Source organism: Podarcis tiliguerta (genome assembly GCF_965153285.1).
Source record: "Podarcis tiliguerta genome assembly, chromosome: 5".
NCBI classification, from domain to species: domain Eukaryota; kingdom Metazoa; phylum Chordata; class Lepidosauria; order Squamata; family Lacertidae; genus Podarcis; species Podarcis tiliguerta.
In genome coordinates this window covers 29,176,502-29,196,584 of record NC_139538.1, presented here as the reverse complement: position 1 = coordinate 29,196,584, position 20,083 = coordinate 29,176,502, and the positions used below count along the sequence as shown (strand labels likewise).

The following is a 20,083-nucleotide window of genomic DNA, read 5'->3' as shown; positions in this document are numbered from 1 at the left end:
CCTGACCCACTTGCCAGTGCAGGACAATACAGAGTAAGAGCATCTTCAAGAAGTGGCTGTCTATCCCCCTGCTTGAAGGCCTCTAGAGAAGGGCAGCCTGCCACCGCTCTAAGTAACTGGTACCATTATGTTGGTTTCATCAATGGACCTAGCTGAGTTATGGGAGGGGAGGGATTTGTAACCATCAGTACCATAGCCCAGCAGGTTCAATTACTTAGCTATCAGATACTCAGACAATGAGAAACAAGCAGAAGCAGATTGTTCATGCAACTGAAAATCCACCGTGGTCCTATGGATTGCTAAAGCAAGTTCTGAGGAGGCTTCTCAGTACAATGTTCAACTTGACCCCTGTGTTGCAAAAGGCATTCCATCTTTCGATCACATTACCTTGTTAGAGTCTGGATTCCTTATATAAGGTTCTGCACTGGTGGCAATATTTCCCATGAGCACCTTTTCAATCTTTGCCACCAAAACTATTTCGGAATGAGGGTTACTTATGGAGAAAACAGCCTGTGGAGACAAGAGGCGAAATTCACTAAGACAGAAGAAGTCCCAATATGTGAGAGAAATGTTTAAATAACTAAAGGCTCCCATGAGCCAAGCCCAGCTCTTGGCTGCGAGGGCAGGGACTATTACACTACTGAGCCTAGCAAGTCACACTGAGAGCCTTTTCAGCTAAAGAACAGAAAAAAAAGTTATAAATAAATAACTATAATTTTCTGCTTTAAGGAGTCAAAAGCAAATGCCTGTGGAACTAGTGAAGTTTTAGTTACCTGTTTTGGGTACTTCAGCCATTCTTCTGGAAACCCCTTGACCTGTGGTTCCTCGTCTTTGGTGCCAGCAGACTCAATAGTACCATTTTCCAATGAGGGTGAAGGACCTGACATCATCTGTCTAACCAGAGTATGGTTTAGATCCACGTGAAAATCAGCAGAGAGCTTCCTGCTGTCCCGTATATCAAAAAGAGCCACACTGACAAAGAAAGGCTCAATCTGGAGGCAAAGAGCAGGAACGAAAAGTGAAAAATCAGAATAATAGCAGGCTAAAGCTGCAAGGTTGACAGTGCAATCCTAGGCATTGTAACTCAGATCAAGTGGCATAAGGCATGGGACTGAGAAGCAGCAAGAAGTGACTTCAACTCTCACCATGAAGGAGAATTGGCCCCATTCATCTCTGAGGAAGGGCCATAGGTTAGTGACAGAACTTCGGCTTTGCATGTAGAAGGTCTCAGGTTTAATCCCTGGCATTGCCAGGCAGCGGCAGAGCAAGCCAATTGGGCTCCTGAGGCGGCACATGTGCCTTGCACCCAGGGCCGGGGTCAGCCGCTCATGGGACGGGTCTAGACGGGGCGGGATGCTCCGCTGGGCCTCAAAAGAGTCTGCCTGCTTCCTTCCACCCAGTTGCCCTACAGCTGATGGGGAGGTGGCGTGTGGACCGTTTGGGGCATGTTGGAGCTTGTGGGTGCCCAAGCCACCACGTCACTCCCAAGAGTGGGTCAGCATTTTGTCACCCCCTCAGTGGTGACACCTGGGGTGCCCCACTCCTACCGCACCCCCTTCCTCTGCCCCTGTTGCCAGGTAGGCCAGGGAATGCTCCCTGTCTGAAACCCTGGAAAGCCACTGCCAGTCTCATCATACTGAACTAGACGATTGGAAACAGTATTAGGAAGTTTCCTCTGTTGAATTCAGGCAACTTCTTTCCAGAGGAGTCTATATAGGTTTGAAGCCCTACACTGCAATTATATACATGTTTATATGGACGGTTGTACTCAATGTAGGGCTGCCATGCATCCAGAATTTCCTGGACATAGTCTGAATTCATCTGTCAAAATTGGCATCAGGACGGAAATTTGGAAAGTGGCTGAAATGTCTGAAAAAAACTGGGCGTATAGCAGCCCATATAGGAAGTGTTGATTTTTTGGTGATTACCTAACAAATAGGTAAAAAAGAAAACCTTCTTTTGGGGGGGGGGGAGACTTTGCAAAAAAACCTCAACAACTTTTGTGTCTGGATTTTCACTTTGTGAAATAAGGCAACCCTAACTCTATGGGACTTACTTTTGAGTAGGCATGGACAGAATTGCATTGTTAATCAACTTAACAAGCAACATTTTTGCTAATTAATGCACCGGGGTAAGTTTTAATTGGGAAGGCCAAGTTGAATTTTGTTTGAGACTACATCGGGTCTGTAACTGATAAAAGTAACTAAAAAGAAAATGCTTATTATGGTGTTTTCCTCTAAGTTTTTAAAGAGTTGGAGCCAGTAAATGAAATCTGGTTTACATTTGAACTAGGAATCCTTGTTTCAAGCTAGCACTGGTCAGTTTTAACAAGGCAACTTCAAACAAAAATTTTTGAAGCTGGCATATTGAAGGAACCAGACTCTGAAACCTGAGTTCCTGGCTTGAATGTAATGCTAAGCTCAGATTTTTTTTAAAACTGGAAAGAAACCTGGCAGTCCCCCTGGTCACAGAGGATGGGGAGAGGAGTGTGCAAGCCCACATTTCATTCATGCTCAGTGAAGTTCATCCACATAGCACTAAACCATGGTTTAGTGTTATGTGCGACCTAAGCAAATGTGTGCATTTTCCTTTTAAATTACTTTGGCTGTTGTTTGTTCGATGATATGCTTTCAGCTAGGTTTATAAAATGTGTTTCTATCAATTTCTGCAATTTCTATCGACCTGTCCCAACCCATTGACTAAGACGCCATATGATAGTTGCTTGCTCTCCACTTTTTGGAAATCCTGCATTAGCAAATAAATAAAATAAAAGCAATTATGCACTCGCCCCATTCTCACTACAGCTATGATTTCGCCAGCATTTTCATCCTGCCAAAAAAGTATTGATGGGCATGTGCAAAATAAACACTGCTGATGTCATCTGCTAATGAAAGAAATCAATGTCTTCTCCAAAAACCACAGAAATTGCATTGTCAGAACCTACTGACACAGGCCCTTCAACCTGCCCTCTGTAACATAGACACTGGCAAAAATCTGAACTGGTATTTTGTAATTTATTCCAAGGCAGCTTTTATTTAGTTTCTAATTTCAACAGATACATTATATGTTGGACTTCTGCAACAGTTATTTTTTATTTTGTCATTTTGATGTAAAAATTAGAAACAGTTTTCTGGAGAAATGTTAAATTGGATCCAGTATAAGCTGGTCATGTTTAAGTTCCATTGAAAGTTGTAGCAAACTTGTCCCATTGTTTTCAATAGGAGTAAAGCATGACTAGCTTAGCCTGGGTCCAACCCATGGGCTGCAATTCTGCATTCTATTCCATGTGCAGTGAGATGAGTTCTATTTCAGCTTAAAGACTGCTCCAAGGTCCCTCATCAGACAGCAGACACTGATCTTTGCTCCCAAGGCTCCATGCCCCAAATTACATTACATAAAAGTGAATAGGTAAAGACACACAAAATCATTTATTTGTATAAGGTTTGATCTAAAGCCTGATGCAGCCAGCTTTTGTACTGATTAAGGTCAGGTAGTTGCAAGCCCCTATTAAGATGGATATTAAAATGAAAAAGAGGCTTAGCATCATATTTTTATTTATTTATCTTAAATCTAGAAGGAAACTATGTTTCAAAAATATGTGTACATTCAGTGTTGTTTATATATATTGATTTATATAACATCACCACTCTTTATACATAAATAACAGCAAAATAAAAATGCAGAATAAAACCGGCTGTTTTTACCAAATCCCCATGAAAAGCAACAGGCTTCAGAAGGGATTTGAATCACTCTCTTGAGGAAACAAAGCAGTGGCTTCATTCACACGCAACACTGGCCATAAATCATGACTACAGAAACTGCACCCGTGCAACACAGTTCAATGTCTCTGCTTTGCTGCTCCTTTCTTAGAGCGGGGAAATGAACCACATAGCACATCTGGCCTAGTATTATGTGGGAACCAGGGCTCATGGGTTGTTTCTCCCCAACAGGGCCAGCAAAAGACACTACACAGCCTGAGACTGGCACAGCTATCCTTTTCTGCCTGCCTACCACTTCCTCTTTCCTCTCTCATTGCCGCCACCATCTCCTCCCTCCTCTCTCACTCCTGCTCCATATTCCTCTTCTGGCCTGATCAGCCACAGGTGCTTCTACCTTCACTCTGAGGAAAGAGCGGGGGGGGGGTGTCCTCCCCCACAGTGGGGTAGCGTGGGGGGTGCAGGGGGGCCGGCCGCAGCGGGCACAACATCTGGGGGGGGGGGCGCTCGCACTCGCAGCTCTCTGCCCCTACCTGGCTCACTCACTCTCACTGCAGTGCTGGCTGTGCGAATCCGATCCGAGCCGCCGGGTCACCACCCACTGTGGAGGGGAGGGTGCCAGGCGTGCGGTGCGGTGCGGAGAGAGAGCGAGGGACTATCTGGGGGAGGGACAGTGCAGCGGGGGGGGGCGCAAATTACTTGCCTTGCCCCGGGTGCTGACAACCCACGCTAAGCCACTGCTCCCCCAGAGCAAGGCATTTTGGGTAAGGTCACCAAGAGATTGCCTGGCACTTTAAAGTACAGCTCAAAAACGCATTCACAAATTTCTTTTGTTCTTTGTTCTGAAGAATTGTTCTTTGCTTTCAGCTCATGGTTTGTTTATTCATTTATATTTATTCATTGCATTTACATCGCACCTTTTCTCCAAGAAGCTCAAGGTGGTGAACGTGGTTCTGCCACTCCTCATTTCATCCCCACAAGAACCCTGTGAGGTGGGTTATGCGGAGAGTCAGTGACTGGGCCCAACATTACCAAGTGAGCTTCCTGGCTAAGTGGGGATTTGAACCCTGGTCTCCCAGGTACCAGCCTGACCCTCTAACCATTAGCACTTGTTTGCATGTGATGCTAAGCCAGCAATTTCACTGTTTGTTTTTTCCAGTCCAGGAAGGGCAGAGCAAAGTGCAGACTGCTTGAACTTGTATGTACCAGCATGCAGCTCATGGAAAGGCCAATGTCCCTATGCTTTACTGGCCAATATTGCGCCTGACCATGGCCAGTGTCTTGATATAAGCCCCCCTACCTCTGCTTAAGACTTACATTGGTGACTGGGTCACTTTCATTATCAGAAACACAAGCCTGAAGATTCAGATTAAGGGATTTGCATGTTATCATGATTCGCTTGGCATCCTTTTCCTGAAAAGGCTTGAGCAATGAATCTGCTGCTGGAAATTCCTTTCTTTGAGGATTCAAGGCCTGGAATAAAGACACTGGGATAATTAGCTGATTGACGTCAGTATACAGAATTTATAGGAAAAACAGACTTTTCTGGGAAATAGTTGTAAGATCAGAGATCCAGTGACAGACAGCATAAAATGCATTTCTTTACAAGCTACTTTTTGAAGAAAGACAGTATGTGGGACACTCCTGATAGCTCCAATGCCCTCATAATTGTGATGGATGGTGGCCCAGGAGGGAGTTTTCTCTGTGGCAGCCCTTAAATTGTGATTGATTGAGTTTACTTCTATGCCATTTTCCCACAATGAGCTGTGCCCAAAGCAGTTTACAGCAAACATTCATAGAATCATAGAGTTGGAAGAGACCACAAGGGCCATCGAGTCCAACCCCCTGCCAAGCAGGAAACACCATCAGAGCACTCCTGACATATGGTTGTCAAGCCTCTGCTTAAAGACCTCCAAAGAAGGAGACTCCACCACACTCCCTGGGAGCAAATTCCACTGTCGAACAGCTCTTACTGTCAGGAAGCTCTTCCTAATGTTTAGGTGGAATCTTCTTTCTTGTAGTTTGGATCCATTGCTCCGTGTCCGCTTCTCTGGAGCAGCAGAAAACAACCTTTCTCCGTCCTCTATGTGACATCCTTTTATATATTTGAACATGGCTATCATATCACCCCTTAACCTCCTCTTCTCCAGGCTAAACATGCCCAGCTCCCTTAGCCGTTCCTCATAAGGCAAAACACTGAAATACAGAGCATTAGAAATACGTGCAACTATACAAAATACAGAGCAGCGTCAGTAAACTGTGGAACTCCCTCCACACAGAGCTGCATTTAGCATTTTCATTACACAGCTTCCATTGTATGTTGATTATAAGCCTCTTTATTCTGACCCCGGACATTTAAGGTATTTTTTTTGTTTTGTTGAACCGACCCTTTCCACTTTGTTTAATTTATACTCTGCAGCTTTTGCTTTTGTTTTAACTTGTCTTTACAATTGTATATAAACTGTTCTACTTGTTTTCAATTGTATGCTTGTATTACTGTAATCTGCCCTTGGACCTTACAATGAAGAGTAGGTAAGAAATCATATAAATCAAAGCAATAATAAATAATAAAGGCAAAACAGTGAGAATGGCACAGCTGTCTCCCCAGTGGACATGCTGGTCACTTTTAGCTTTCTCTCACCTAACAATATAAAGCAACAAAGAATAATACTTACAGCAATATCAGGATCTAGGGAGAATAGATTCAGCCTATCCATATTTCGAGATGCTCTGACAGTTTCTTCTGTTTCTGTGAGGTACTGCAAAAACAACAACAACATTCTCTTATTCTACAGGTAAACATCATATTAGCTCAAATTGCTTCATGTCAGGGTTTCAAATTTGACCCACAAAGCTATTTCCCCCCTCCCTGCAACACACACACACACACACACACACACTCAAATTTATAATTTGTGTCTCTTTTTGTTTCTGGTATTTCTCCCTCTTTTTGAATGTTAGCCTGCAAAGCAAACCCAGGTGGGAAATCTACATTTAATCTGGGGCAGAATCTCCAAAACATTCAAGAATATCACATTGGTGTAATTCAGATAATCCTGTCTTATTTTGAGTAATCCATTTAACCTAATTATCGACTATGTTTAATTTCATCCAATAGTGTTGTTTGTAATTAAAATACATACTTATTTCCAGTGCCTGCAAAGCAAACCCAGGTGGGAAATCTACATTTAATCTGGGGCAGAATCTCCAAAACATTCAAGAATATCACATTGGTGTAATTCAGATAATCCTGTCTTATTTTGAGTAATCCATTTAACCTAATTATCGACTATGTTTAATTTCATCCAATAGTGTTGTTTGTAATTAAAATACATACTTATTTCCAGTGCTGTAGCAAATTATTTCAGATGCACCGGTACCACATTATAAATTATAATTATAAATTTGCCAACAGCAAAGTAACAAATACCAAGCTAAAAATCCATAAACAGTAAGTGGCAAGGCAACTCTTCAAAATCTGACACTATGTATGCAAATTGTTGTAAGAGAGTCAAATTTACATTCACGTGCTCTGATTTGGAAAAACCTCAAGCTGTTCGGATAAATATTTTCCAAACCAGGTTTTTTTTTTTTTTGCTTTAATTGTAAACTCACTTTAATCATTAAGCCGAAATGATTTCAGTTTTGTTTCCTGCCATCTACAAAACTCCTTGTTGTTAACAATGAAAAAAATATCATGAAGCACCAGTATTAATGTGGCAGCATGTACTGTGAAGTAAATTTAACAGGTGCATTCTGCTATGCCTCATATTTCTCCCAGTACTATTTAAAAACTTTACAACTGAGGTTAACCACATAAATGGCTCCATAGCAGCTAAGATGCCTTTAGAATGGCTTGTGGACAAAGTCATCTGTCACAATGTCTCCAGCAAGCCAAATCTACACCCATTTTGCACCCGGTACTATGCTAAAATGATACATCTTTAGATGGCAGCTGTTACCAGCAAAACCTATTCTCTCCTATCAGGAAAGGTTAGATTTGGAGGAGCAATTTTACTAAATGGTTGAATTTACTTCAACAAGGCCTAGTGATGGAGACCAACTTGGATTCTTTGAAAGGGGATTAGACAGATTTACAGTCAAGATGGCTAGTTTCTACCTCCACTGTCACAGCCAGCATATCTCTGAATACCAGCTGGGAATCACAAGTAAGGAGAATGTTGTTGCACTCAGGTCCTGCTATTAGGGTTCCCAGAGGCATCTGGTTGGCCACTGTGAGAAAAGGATGCTGGACTAAATGACACTTTGGCCTGATGCAGCAGGACTTTTCTTATGTGCTTATCCTGATGAGGAGAGTTGAATGGTCCTAGGCTGGTTTGCAATGCTGGAGCTGCATGGTGCATCTTGCCACTAGAGCAGGACACTTTGGACCACAGATATGAATGCTTAGCTTTGGCATATGCAACAAACAGAAGTTATTATTATTATTTTAACAACGGTAGTCTCTTACTTTTGAAAAATCTGGATGCAGGCTGTTCTCTGCAGAATCAGTTTCCTCTTGCGGACAATCATAGTTCATCGACATGTCTTCCAAATCTTAAAAAACGAAAAGCACAACTGAAGATTCAGAATCAGAAAAATCTTTATTTGCATCAGCCACTAGCCACAGCAATAAAATAAAATGTACTGAAGATAGAGGTAAAAACCTAACTATAGAAAATACATTTTGGGGTTTTTACATCAACAATCAAATAACAGATCTTATTCTAATTGCCTCTGCTAAAAACCTTGCAGTTTTTGCTGTCACCGGATCATCTTGATCTGCTAAAAGAAAGGACACAGTAGCAATGGTTGAGCGACCCAGCATGGCCAATAATAGAGGGGTAACAACCTCCTCAATTCTTTATAAAGTGTGCAAGCCAGAAGCACATGAGCCACTGACTCAATACTGCCATCTCCACAGGGACATAACCATTTTTCCAGCGGAATATTTTGAAACCGACCCTCAAGTACAGCCGAAGACAGTTTATTCAATCAAGTGAAAGTGTGTCTGTATTTTGGAATTGTTAAATTTTGCAAACAGAGTGCCAGCGTGTCAAAATGACTAAGTGGAAAATAATCATACCATGGACAAAATTTCCTTATTGTGGCCAGATTATTTTGTCGCTCGATATCATATAGGAGCTGCCTAATTAACAACTGAAGATTAATTTCTCCCAAATTCTTTAATAATGAAATCTATGATATGATACAGGAGCTCTGCATACACAGGGGCTCTCCTGCTTCCTTTCATCAAATGGCAGGGTAGGGGGAAAGAGCAGGACAACTCTGCCAAACAGCTCTATGTGCCTATCAGTAACATACTTCTACTAGCGCTACAACTTCTAGCTACACAACATAATTTCCCCTTCCTCTCCATTCCCCATGCACCTCCTATATCTGCCCCAGATTTACTTCTAGTCTTCCAGAGCAGTTTTAGGAGGGTGTGCAGGGAGAGGAGAGGAAGTTCTGTTGTGCAGCCAGAAGTCCTTGAGCCAGCAGAATTACGTTGTTAGATACTGCCCAATGTCTATCTCAGTGGCATAGCGTGGGGGGTGCAGGGGGGGCCCGGCCGCACCGGGCGCAACATCGGGGGGGGGGCGCTCACACTCGCAGCTCTCTGCCCCTACCTGGCTCCACGGGTTAGGGGGCGCAAATTACTTGCCTTGCCCCGGGTGCTGACAACCCAGGCTACGCCACTGGTCTATCTAGAAAGAAAACCACTAGAGATACATTTTTAATAATCTTTTCATCAATACCAATTAGCCAAGGACTGCCACTCTCATCACAAAACCTCTTTAGCAATGGAACATCTCTGTGGCTGTCAAGTAACTATCTTCTCCTGCATGTGTCAAAGAAAAGTTGCGATTCTCTTGTGGAATTATGACTCACATGTAGAGCCCACCACAGGATATGCCCTGTGGTTGAAGGGAGGATTAATAAGAGCATAGGATCTTCCACTGCGTCTCTTTTGATGTAAATGTATTTTGAATCATAGGGCAGGTCTCACTATATAAGGTCTCCTAAACCTTTAACAGTGTGATTGGTTTGTGGCTTCCTGCCCCAATATATAAATTAGATGGAAACAAAGTGATAGAAATGCATTTGCTAATACCCTGTCTGTACTGGTTTGTACCATGTTGTTCTGAAGGACACTATGGGGAGCAGCACACCTAGAAAAACTTTTAAAACAACCAACACTATGCAGTTAACAACAGGGATTCCGAACAATTAATGCTTCAACAGATCTATGCAAAAGGCAGGGTGGAAACAAAGCTTTACTTTTATCATTGCTTTAAAAAAATGCAATGCACCCAAAATTATTAAAAGCATTCCCTGTTACCAAATTTCAGATCTGTGATGTCTGCGCTCTTCCTCTCTTGAATGGACCCTTCTGGATTTATCTGCAGGATCTTGTTGAGAGTGAAAATCCATTCATCCATATCTTGCTCATTTTCAGCTGCCAGCACAAAGTATGTCAAGTCATTCATTTTCAGCTCAAAGGCATGTTTTCGAAGCCTGTTATTCTATTGGATCAAGATATTTATAAGAAGCAGGGAGGAAGCAATGGGAAAAAAGCATTAAACTATAATGACAAATCCTATATTGAACAAATAGAACAAGAAGTAGCATCTGTAAGTTGCAGATACAAATGTTCTTCTTAGGCGGGTAATTGGGAATCAATAGTGGTAGAAGCAATTGAAGGTTTCTGTACCTCCTATACCTCAAACAAGAGAAAAAGCATAGGAAAATGCCTTATTCTGAGTCAGACCAATCGCCCATCATAGGTCAGTGTTGTTTACACTAACTGGCAGCAGTTCTCCTAGGGATTTAAATTGAGACCTACAAAAGAGATGCTCTACCACTGAGCTACAGCCTTGCTAAGTCTTAGGTATTTAAAGTTTCAGTCTATTTCCATCAGGACTATCCCTGAACAGATGCTTTGCAATTTGATCCAATAATGTCTCCCAGTTCCACTCAGTTCATTTGGGCTTACTATCAAGTAACTGTATGTGGGACCACAAACATAGTTGCTTATAATAGTAAGGTTGAAAGTTGTCCACAGCTGATAATGCTCAGAAAGTTTGCACAAGGCAGTTGTATACCAATATTTTTAATGGTGCTCTAATACTCTCTAAAAGGGATGCAGGTGGCGCTGTGGGTTAAACCATAGAGCCTAGGGCTTACTGATCAGAAGGTCGGCAGTTTGAATCCCCACGACGGGGTGAGCTCCCATTGCTCGGTCCCTGCTCCTGCCAACCTAGCAGTTCAAAAGCACATCAAAGTGCAAGTAGATAAATAGGTACTGCTCTGGAGGGAAGGTAAACGGCGTTTCTGTGCGCTGCTCTGGTTTGCCAGACTTAGTCATGCTAGCCACATGACCCGGAAGCTGTACGCCGGCTCCCTCGGCCAATAAAGCGAGATGAGCACCGCAACCCCAGAGTTGGTCATGACTGGACCTAATGGCCAGGGGTCCCTTTACCTTTTATAATACTCTCTATGCTGGCCTCTACATAGTATCTATGCTTTTGGGGCCACCAGATTGATGGACCTTGCTACTTGGTTGTATAAAACTAGATTAGTCACTCTGTAATAACTGCCAGATCTTTCAGGTCATTGCTTGAAATGGCTATTGATTAGCACATTAAAGCAGACGTAGCCAACACAGTGCCCTTCAGATGTTTCGGACTACAACTCCCATCAGCTACAGCTTTCATGGCCAATGGTTGAGGCTGATGGAAATTGTTGTCCACAACATCTGGAGAGCACTGCATTGGCTATCCTTGCTTTAAAGAGGAGACTGGATTGATATTCAATAATTGCAGACAGGCTAAACTGTATTCAGAAAAGTGCTGGGAACAACACCCCCACATCCCACGCAAGCATTTTCTCAAAATGCAAAGTAATGTTCAGAACAGAAAATAACATTAATAGAAAAAAGAGACAGTGTATTCCAATGGAAGCCAAGCAAAATAAATGGGTTGAAATGCATTGAAATATAAAAGCCAGCTAGTGTTTTACATGGCTACTGGTACTGCATGGCCTTTGATCTCTGTCTGCTGACTTAATTGAATTCCTTATAAACGACTTCTTTATAGCATTCCATAACATGCAAATACTTTCTCTCCCAAGAAACACATACAAAGGGAGAGCCCTCTCTTTTAATCTGCACTCAAATTATTCTTTCCTTGCATCTCATTCAATTCTTAAAGAACAAGAAAGCATCCTGGAAGATGTGACTTTCTTGGAAGATTAAAAATCTGCCAAGGATTTAACTATAGACTGAATCCTCTGTTTATTAAGAAGATGCAAATGAACTGCCTTCATGAAAGCAAGGAACAAATGTCATTTAATTTGAATGTTTTCTATACTGGGCACTTCACCTTTTCTGCAAAGTCATTCAAATTAGATGACAAAACGTTATCGAGTTTCTTTTTTTTAATAGCAAAAATCATTTTCACATGCTGAGTACTTAAACATACCAGACAACAGGAATTCAATGTGTATTTATAAGATGTGCTTCAAAGTTTTGGCAAGCCTACAAGGTTCTGTGCAAAAGCTTCTTTTTCATATCTGCAGCCAAATATTTCCTTCTGTGGCAAAGCTAATATAATGTGTGTGTCCCTCCCCCCCTTTTGATTCTTTACTGCTCCTACTACTGGATAAATTGGCTTTAGACTTTAGTATCTCCCACATTTAACTTAAAGTTCAACATTATGGTCTACATAAAGAATGTCACAAACACCACATCATATAGGTTGAGATAGATATTCCAGGCTCAGCCCAGATTATGTCTAATGTCTACTGGAACTATCCATCTCTTAAAAGATCATAGAGTGGCTTGAGAAGTAATTCACATTTAGAGTTTATTTAGGTTTTAACTTTCCAACAGCTATTTTATGTTACACAGACTCAGGCCTATGTATTAATCCACATATAACACCCCCCCCCCCCAAATCACATATGCCAGAGAAAGTAGGAGATCAAAACAACTATGAATACAGTACTTCTAATGGACTGGATATATTGAGTTTCCATGATGTGAAATACTTTATTTCACACCAAACAGCTGAACAGCCAAGAGCAAACATAGAGAATTAGAATGTTGGGAGGCTGCACTACAACATGTGGTGCCTGCAAGTTTTCACCAATAGGAAAAATAGCACCAGGAGGGCAATTTAAGCCTGAGAAAGTGGTATGGAGAAATACTTTCTGTCCCAGGATTGCTATCCCAATCTGATCTGAATCCCACCCTCATCACTGGCTATGTGACACAATTAACTAATTGTCCCTAGCCTACAGTTAAGGTTCAACAGACAATACACATGTACTTAACTAAAGTAAAAGTTGCTGAATATCTGGGCACAGATCTCCAGGTATCTTATCTAATTTGCCCCTCAGACTTCTACTTTCTTCTCCTCTGATTGTTGAGTTCTGAGAAACCTCTGGTTTCCAGAACAACAAACGTTCTAGATGTTCTGATTTAGAGGTTGCAAATGGCAGGTCTGTTCGTTCACACTTCTTGTCCAACAATACTTTGTTCTCTGGATCAACTCATTTTTATCTCTGATAATACCACCTGATAAGAGACAGGGGAAACAAATAATCTTTTCCAAAGCTTGGAATTAACATTTCCAAATGTTCCACGTGTGTGACATATGGATCTAGACTAGCCATGCTGGATAGGGTTGATGTGAGCTGGAGTCCAACCATGTATGGAAGGAAACAGGTTCCCCATTCCTGGTTAACTTACCAAACAAAAGCTAGCCAGGATTCAACAAGATAAAGCGAACTTTGAATATCTATGTTACCATAATTGTATTTCAAAAGGGGGGGGGGTGGACTCTGCAACATTAACTAAAATATAAGAATGCTGAGATATTTCTGTATGTGGAAAAAATGGGATTTTTTTCCACAGGTGAGGGATAGGAGTAGGGGATATGTGGCTCTCTAGATGTTGTTAAACTACAACTCCCACAGTCCCTGGCAATTAGTCATGCTGGCAGGGGCTGATGGGAGATGGAGTTCAACAACATCCAGAGAGGGCTGCAGGTTCCCTATCTCTACCTTAAAATAATGTGCTTCAGTTTGCTCCTTTTGAATAAATGGGATAAGTAATGTAATGTGTTACTTAAAGGCACTGTAGAAAAACAACTATGACTAACATTCGACATGCTAGGCTACCAGCCTTCTCTAACAAGTTCCATCTTTTTTAGCAAATAGATTTATGTAACTCTCTCTTGAATTGATGAAATTACAAAAAGCAGGTAGGAGAAAACATTTGTATTATACGGTAGAAGAAACACACTCTGTATTTTGCATGGTTGAAATATATGAATGGATGCTACAACTAAGTTAGACATTGCTCTGTGTTGGAGGTACTGTGGTCAGTCAGAGAGTATTTGTATCTCCTTTTTGAGGCATACTTCCTCTGTTCAGCAGAGACGATAAATATAGTACAGCTGTAAAACTTGAGTATTCGCCAGGAAGTCTGGTTGAGCAACCACAGCTACACAGCAAAGTGCCTTAAGAAAACCTCAAGAACCCAAAGAAAACATATTTGTAGCAACCAAAGCAGTCATAAGGATAAGTGCTATGAATCAGGACCCCAAAAGTTAGGCCATTCTTTCAAGAGGAAGAGGGATCTTTCATGGCTCACGTGGAACTCCATGTGTGCATCAGTATCATCTCAAACGTCCGAGAACTACTAGATCAGGATGATTCACTCTCTTGCTTCGAAGTTGGCAAGCGCATGACACCACCAGAAAACATCTGGTGCAATTTAAGTTAGCTCTACTTTGTCCATTCAACAAAATGTAGCAAAAAAGTTCGTCATTAAATGTATTGGCATCTCTTCTTCTTCTTCTTCTTCTTCTTCTTCTTCTTCTTCTTTTAAAGCAATTAATGATTTGGGTCACTCAATCATCCAATTTGATAACTACATTAAGGAGATGTTTTGTGAATGATATCCGGTGTGAGTCACACTTGGAATATGACTTCGGTAATTTTATTCTATTGATTTTGAGGGCTCTGAGTATGACTTATGGAGCAAACTAAATGCCTGAGCAGCAGTGGTAAAGCCTAACAGAGTGGTGCAGCCGCCACCACGTCCACAGCCCTGCCACTCATGCTGGTTGGGGGAGGCTGGTACAGCAAAGAGGCCCAGTTCAGGCCCAATGCTTTCAGGTGATGGTGGTAAGACTGGCTCAGGGTTCAGTGGATATATGGCCATCCCAGTTCTGCCTCCTCTCTGTCTCCCAAAATGCCTCATTTCAGGGATTTTCATTGGCCAATGCCAACAGTAGTTTCGTGTGTCAGCCTGATAGACTGGGAGTTTGGACTGAAATCTTAGTCAACACATACACTCTCTCTCTATCTATATAGATATTGTACATGTGTACAAACTTACACAGTAGTTTCACAATTACCTGTATTTCAACCTGCATGTATTAGCCTATATACCAAAAGCAAACTGATCCATATACAGTATAATCAAAATGGTGGCATTCATGCTCAAGACATGTGCGTGATCAACAGTTTGCGAGGGGCCTCAAGGTATTTATGTATTTGAAATATTTATATCTTACTTTTTTACTGAATGACCCTCAGGTCAATTACAATGGGTTATCATAATATGCACTCAAAAAAGTAGTGGCAATATGTGGTTGTGTGTAGCCACAGAGCCACTATCCTGGCATTGGCATCAATGCTATTTACCTGGATAGGACTAAGGTGGGACAGCAGTGAAGTCAGAGCTACCATACTACAGCCCTGTCAACGTAAGTAGTGGAGAGGCCAGCATTGGGAGAATGGCACTGTGGCTTTGTACCACTACTGTACACAAAGCCACACCACCCAGCACCCTTTGAGAAATGAATGGGGTCACAGAATTCTTCCTTTCAGCAGTCTAAGTCAACCTACAATAGAAGCCAAGTCATAGGAAGGAGGAAGCAAATTCTACCCCCACCCAGCTGTTGCTTTGCTGGCTGATGCATGGGCTCAGCTTTGTCTCCCCTGGTGTTATTTTGCAGGTATGCAAAAGCACAAAAAAGCTTTGGGGGGGGGGTAACTTATCAGTGGAAGGGGAAAGCCCAAAGAGCCCAGTGAAGACTGAGGATGCTTAGTGGTCACAGAGCACTAAGTGTCTGCTTTAGTGCAAGAAATGGCAAACCAGAGGGATATTTTGGAAAAGTGCATGGTTGACTGGAAACCTGAACAGGAGCACTTCACAGTGCAACATTTTGTTGCAAGTCACTCTTGCCTTTCAGTTAGACTGAAAGAAGGGTGTCACAGAAGCTGCGAGCAGATGATGCAACCGCCTCATCTGCACAATGGTTTTATATTGTTTTAATGCTGCTTTTATTGGAGCAATTGCTGATTTTCATAATGTGCTTAAACAGCCTCAGAAGGATGGTTTAAGTGGGACATACATTATGGAAACACGCACACATATTCCGGTACATTTGTACATAGCTTATATTTGAAAACCCAGCAAAATGGCTTACCTGCACAACCCCTGTACAGGAATCCAAAAATATGCAGCCTTTGGGTTCCTTTGATATCTTTTCATCTTTGTAGAAGTTCATTATGTATGAGTTGTCTGACAACTGTGTCAGCTGGAAGTAGCGCTTTTTGAATGACTAGGTGAAAACAAACAAACCAAGATTGGACGTACTGCAAATTGTTTCTGAAAGGTGTTTTATTCAGAGAAAATTTTTTAAGTGTAGCACTACTGATAAACATTTCAAGTATACGTTTTCGGTAGACAATGGCAACATCCACTTTGCTATCACTTATAGTGCAATTTATGCATTTCTACTCAGAAGTAAGCCCTGCTGAATTCAATGAGGGCTCACTCCAAGGTAATGTGAGAATAGCATTGCAGCCCAAATGCACTTTCATTGATTCTATTTTGAGACAAAGAACTAAATGAAAATGGAAAGCAGAAATGCAATGATCGTGGGAGACAGAGAAGGGAGAGGATGGATAGATAATAACCAAAACAATGAAGACGTAGTACTTTCCTTACCCGAACCATAATGCTGTTGTTTACTGTGCTGTTAAAATTCCCTTTATAAAGCCAGCCCGATTTGAAAACTCCTGTATTTCCTCCTCCTCCACCTCCTTTTGAAGATGAGTGGGATGTTGTATCCTGTGCAAAACACATGGTTAATATTCCTTTGACTTGTTGATTTCCCTTCCCTCCCCCCTTATTTTTTTGCAAGTTGAAAACATCAAGCCATACTATGTGATTGAATACTTTCTTTCTATTAAACAAAACAATTACCACTTCCTTTTTAAGTATATATTTTTCTTTTTTGAGCAAGCAATGACCAACAAAGTTTGTTTCTATTAAGTTTCCATGAAAATAAGGAAAACGCCAAGATACTCTGCACTGAGGAGGAAAATGCTGGTGGGGGCGGGTGTGCTTACTTCGTCCTTGTCAACATCTTCATGATCAATTTCAAAGGAATGTGAAGGGAGTTTATCTGGTCTGCATTCATGCCTAAGGAAAAGCAAATGGATTAATTTTCATCTTCATGAAATATTATGAGTATTCCCTTTAAAAGAGGGGGGGGGTGCTAATGCAGTCAGTCAGACCTCTTATTTCACCATTGTTTAAAAATATAGTGGTAAGAAGTGGGTGGGTAAGGCATTGAGGAGCTTGGGAGCATTGGGTTGGCTCTGCCATTGCTCGTACATGCAGCGGCAGAGCAAGCCGAAGACCTAATTTCTATATCACATTGAATGAACCTCTTGATGAGTTTATATCTATCAGCAGCTTTCTCCTGCAGAACACACCAATCAGCTGGGTAAATAACAGGTGACACAATATTTTAGATAACTCAGTCCCAAGTTGCATAGGGCTTTGTATTCCTGTACCAACAACTTAGCTAACTAGCAGCCTGTATATACGGGCTATATCAAAGAATAGTGTATATTTTCTTAGCACTTTCACTTTGCAGAGTGAAAAGTTTTGCTTTTCAACAACAGCCTACATCAGTGGTGTCCAAACTTTTTTCAAAGAGGGCCAGATTTGATGAAGTGGAGGGCCGTGAGGGCTGACCAAAGGACCAACCAAAGTTGCTGACCTTTTTTTAGGATTGAAGTTGCTGGGGATTTTTTAGAATTTTTCCTCAGGGAATAAACTGCCACAGGGGCCGGATTAAACCAACTGGTGGGCCACATTAGGCCCCCGAAATGGACTTTGGACATGCCTGGCCTACATCTTCTTAAAGAAGAAGTCAGATGCTCATTAAAAATCTATACTAACTGCTACACAGGATGAGGCATATTACACATTGTAAATGCTTCCCTGTCATCTTACTTCACAATTTAAGGACAAAAAGACTGTCCCAAAGTCAGCTTTTTTGTCTCCAGATGATTATATGCCTACTAGGTGCAGATTTTTTTTATCCCCCCCTCCAAATGTTTCCTGCTATTGAAAAAAATTGCTTTTGAGTGCAGCTGACTTCTTCACCAATCTATGTGCTCTGTGAGTGTCCAAAACAGCCAGTTAACGCAACATGCCTTGAGGGGAGGAAACAATTGAATCTTCCCAGTGCAGCGCTTCAAGGTTTCAGTCATGCTGGCAGCGTAGTATCACTGCACGGTTCTAATTCATGTGGTTCTCAGTACAAAATCCAAAGGCAAGGTTCTGATTAGTACTGAAAAATAAAAGCTCTATGAGCTATTTTGGGTCTGGTGAAAAATAGCTTGCTGGGAGGAAGGCACTTTTAAAAAAGAAAGAAAGCTGATTTAAAACAAAAATGATCTCCTCACCAAACTTCTAAGTTTCTACAATATAATAGAAGTCAGGATGGGATGAGACACAAAGTGTCCAGTGAAAGGCCAACCCGTTTACTCCCAAGCTGTTATTAATATGGGTAGGACAGGAGAGATGTAGAAGGGCAGCTGAGAAAGAGATCCCTCAAAGTGCTGGGCCTTCTGAATCTGCTGGGCAACTCTATGGGCTGTCCTTGTCATCAGTGGGCCAGATCAAATGGTGTCCCTGTCATACAGGGTTGACAAGTACAGGAAGCCATGAGTGAGTTCTTCAATTAGATCTACTCCCAGGGTGTTTTAAGAGGACAGGGAGAAGTGCCCGCTTCTAATAGTACACATTTCCTCTCCCCCTTTCAGCTAATTAGATTTTTGCATGCAAACATCCTTATAGGCTTAAGCTATCTTCCGGTTAATGTGGTCAGGACTGATTTGGGTTTTTTGTTTGTTTTTGGTAGGATCAGAGGGGAAAATCCAGTTGGTTACCCTCTGCTGTCCAAAGGCATCAATAAGCAGAATGGGGAGGAAGGCAATTTTCAGGGGTTCCTCCTCCTCCTTTCCAGCCCCCTAAATCTGCCCCAAAGAGGCCCAGACCCTTCATAGCTGATTTGTGGGGGCAGGGGCATGCAGAGATGGGGAGGAATGATTGAAAATTGTCTGAAATGTATGTCCTGTTTTAAATATTGTGTAATATTGCTTTTAATATTAATGTTGTGTTTTGATTGTTGTAATTCACCCTGGGACCTTAGGGTTAACACCATCATCACCAACAAGATATTAGTCCCTGAGTTTCATGTGTAATCTAGGGTGGAATTCAATGCGGTGTTGCACTAAAATGAACATTCTATCAGTGCAAGCATTCCAGCTTGTCAGGCAAAACTATTCCCCTCCTCCCCACCATGCTGTTCTGTAGTTTCTCCCTGGAAGCTTCTCAGGGTGGCGGAAATTTAAAAAGTGCCCTTCCTGCTGATCTTAACACCCAAGAGCGATTAGCTTAGATGTCCAAACAGCTCTTACAACTTGAAAGGGTTAAGAACCACATTATGTTTCCAGATAAATATCAATAATATAAGAATGCATGGGAGTATGACTTGCCCAAAGACACCTGAGTTGAAAACACTTTAAGTCAAGGACACCCAGGCTCTATGCTTCAATTCTTACTCACAACAGCACACCGATTTTGAAATCCAGTTCAGAGTCCATCAAGCGCTGCTGTTGCCCAACATGCATTCCAGTGGAGATTAATTACGTGATATGAATTCATTATGACTGAACTGAATGGCAGCCATAGCAGGGAATGTTGTGTATACAGTGTCCTAGGATAACTTACCAGAAGCTAGGGGCAGTTTCATAGCATAAACCTAGACACCAACATATAATTATTAAAAATAACATTAAAGCACCAGGAAAAAAATAGAGAGTCTCTTACCTTGGTAATTGTCTAAAATCTCCTGAGTACTGCTCATATCTGTAGTTTACAATGTGCCATTGGGAACTGTAATATTTACAAGCCTAAAAAAAAAATGAGAAAGGGACAGTTACATCAAGCAGAAAAAAATGCAGATCACCCTTTTGGATGCACT

At 41.7% G+C, this 20,083-nt stretch overlaps 1 protein-coding gene across 25 annotated transcripts in view; it reads right to left on the bottom strand.

Moving 5' to 3' along the window:
* Positions 1-20,083, bottom strand: part of DOCK10 (dedicator of cytokinesis 10) — a 197,411-nt gene that overhangs the window by 69,149 nt on the left and 108,179 nt on the right. For all 25 annotated transcript variants that reach the window (XR_014511851.1, XM_083442506.1, XM_083442522.1 and 22 more), the window contains 10 exons: positions 19,930-20,012; positions 17,151-17,223; positions 16,747-16,869; positions 16,223-16,357; positions 10,060-10,243; positions 8,188-8,273; positions 6,392-6,475; positions 5,034-5,189; positions 774-992; positions 388-510 (listed from right to left, as the gene is read on the bottom strand). Coding sequence is in view for 24 of the 25 variants with exons in the window: in XM_083442506.1 (XP_083298632.1) it covers positions 388-510; positions 774-992; positions 5,034-5,189; positions 6,392-6,475; positions 8,188-8,273; positions 10,060-10,243; positions 16,223-16,357; positions 16,747-16,869; positions 17,151-17,223; positions 19,930-20,012 (1,266 nt within the window). In the remaining variant the exon portion in view is untranslated. The remainder of the gene's footprint in view (positions 1-387; positions 511-773; positions 993-5,033; positions 5,190-6,391; positions 6,476-8,187; positions 8,274-10,059; positions 10,244-16,222; positions 16,358-16,746; positions 16,870-17,150; positions 17,224-19,929; positions 20,013-20,083) is intronic.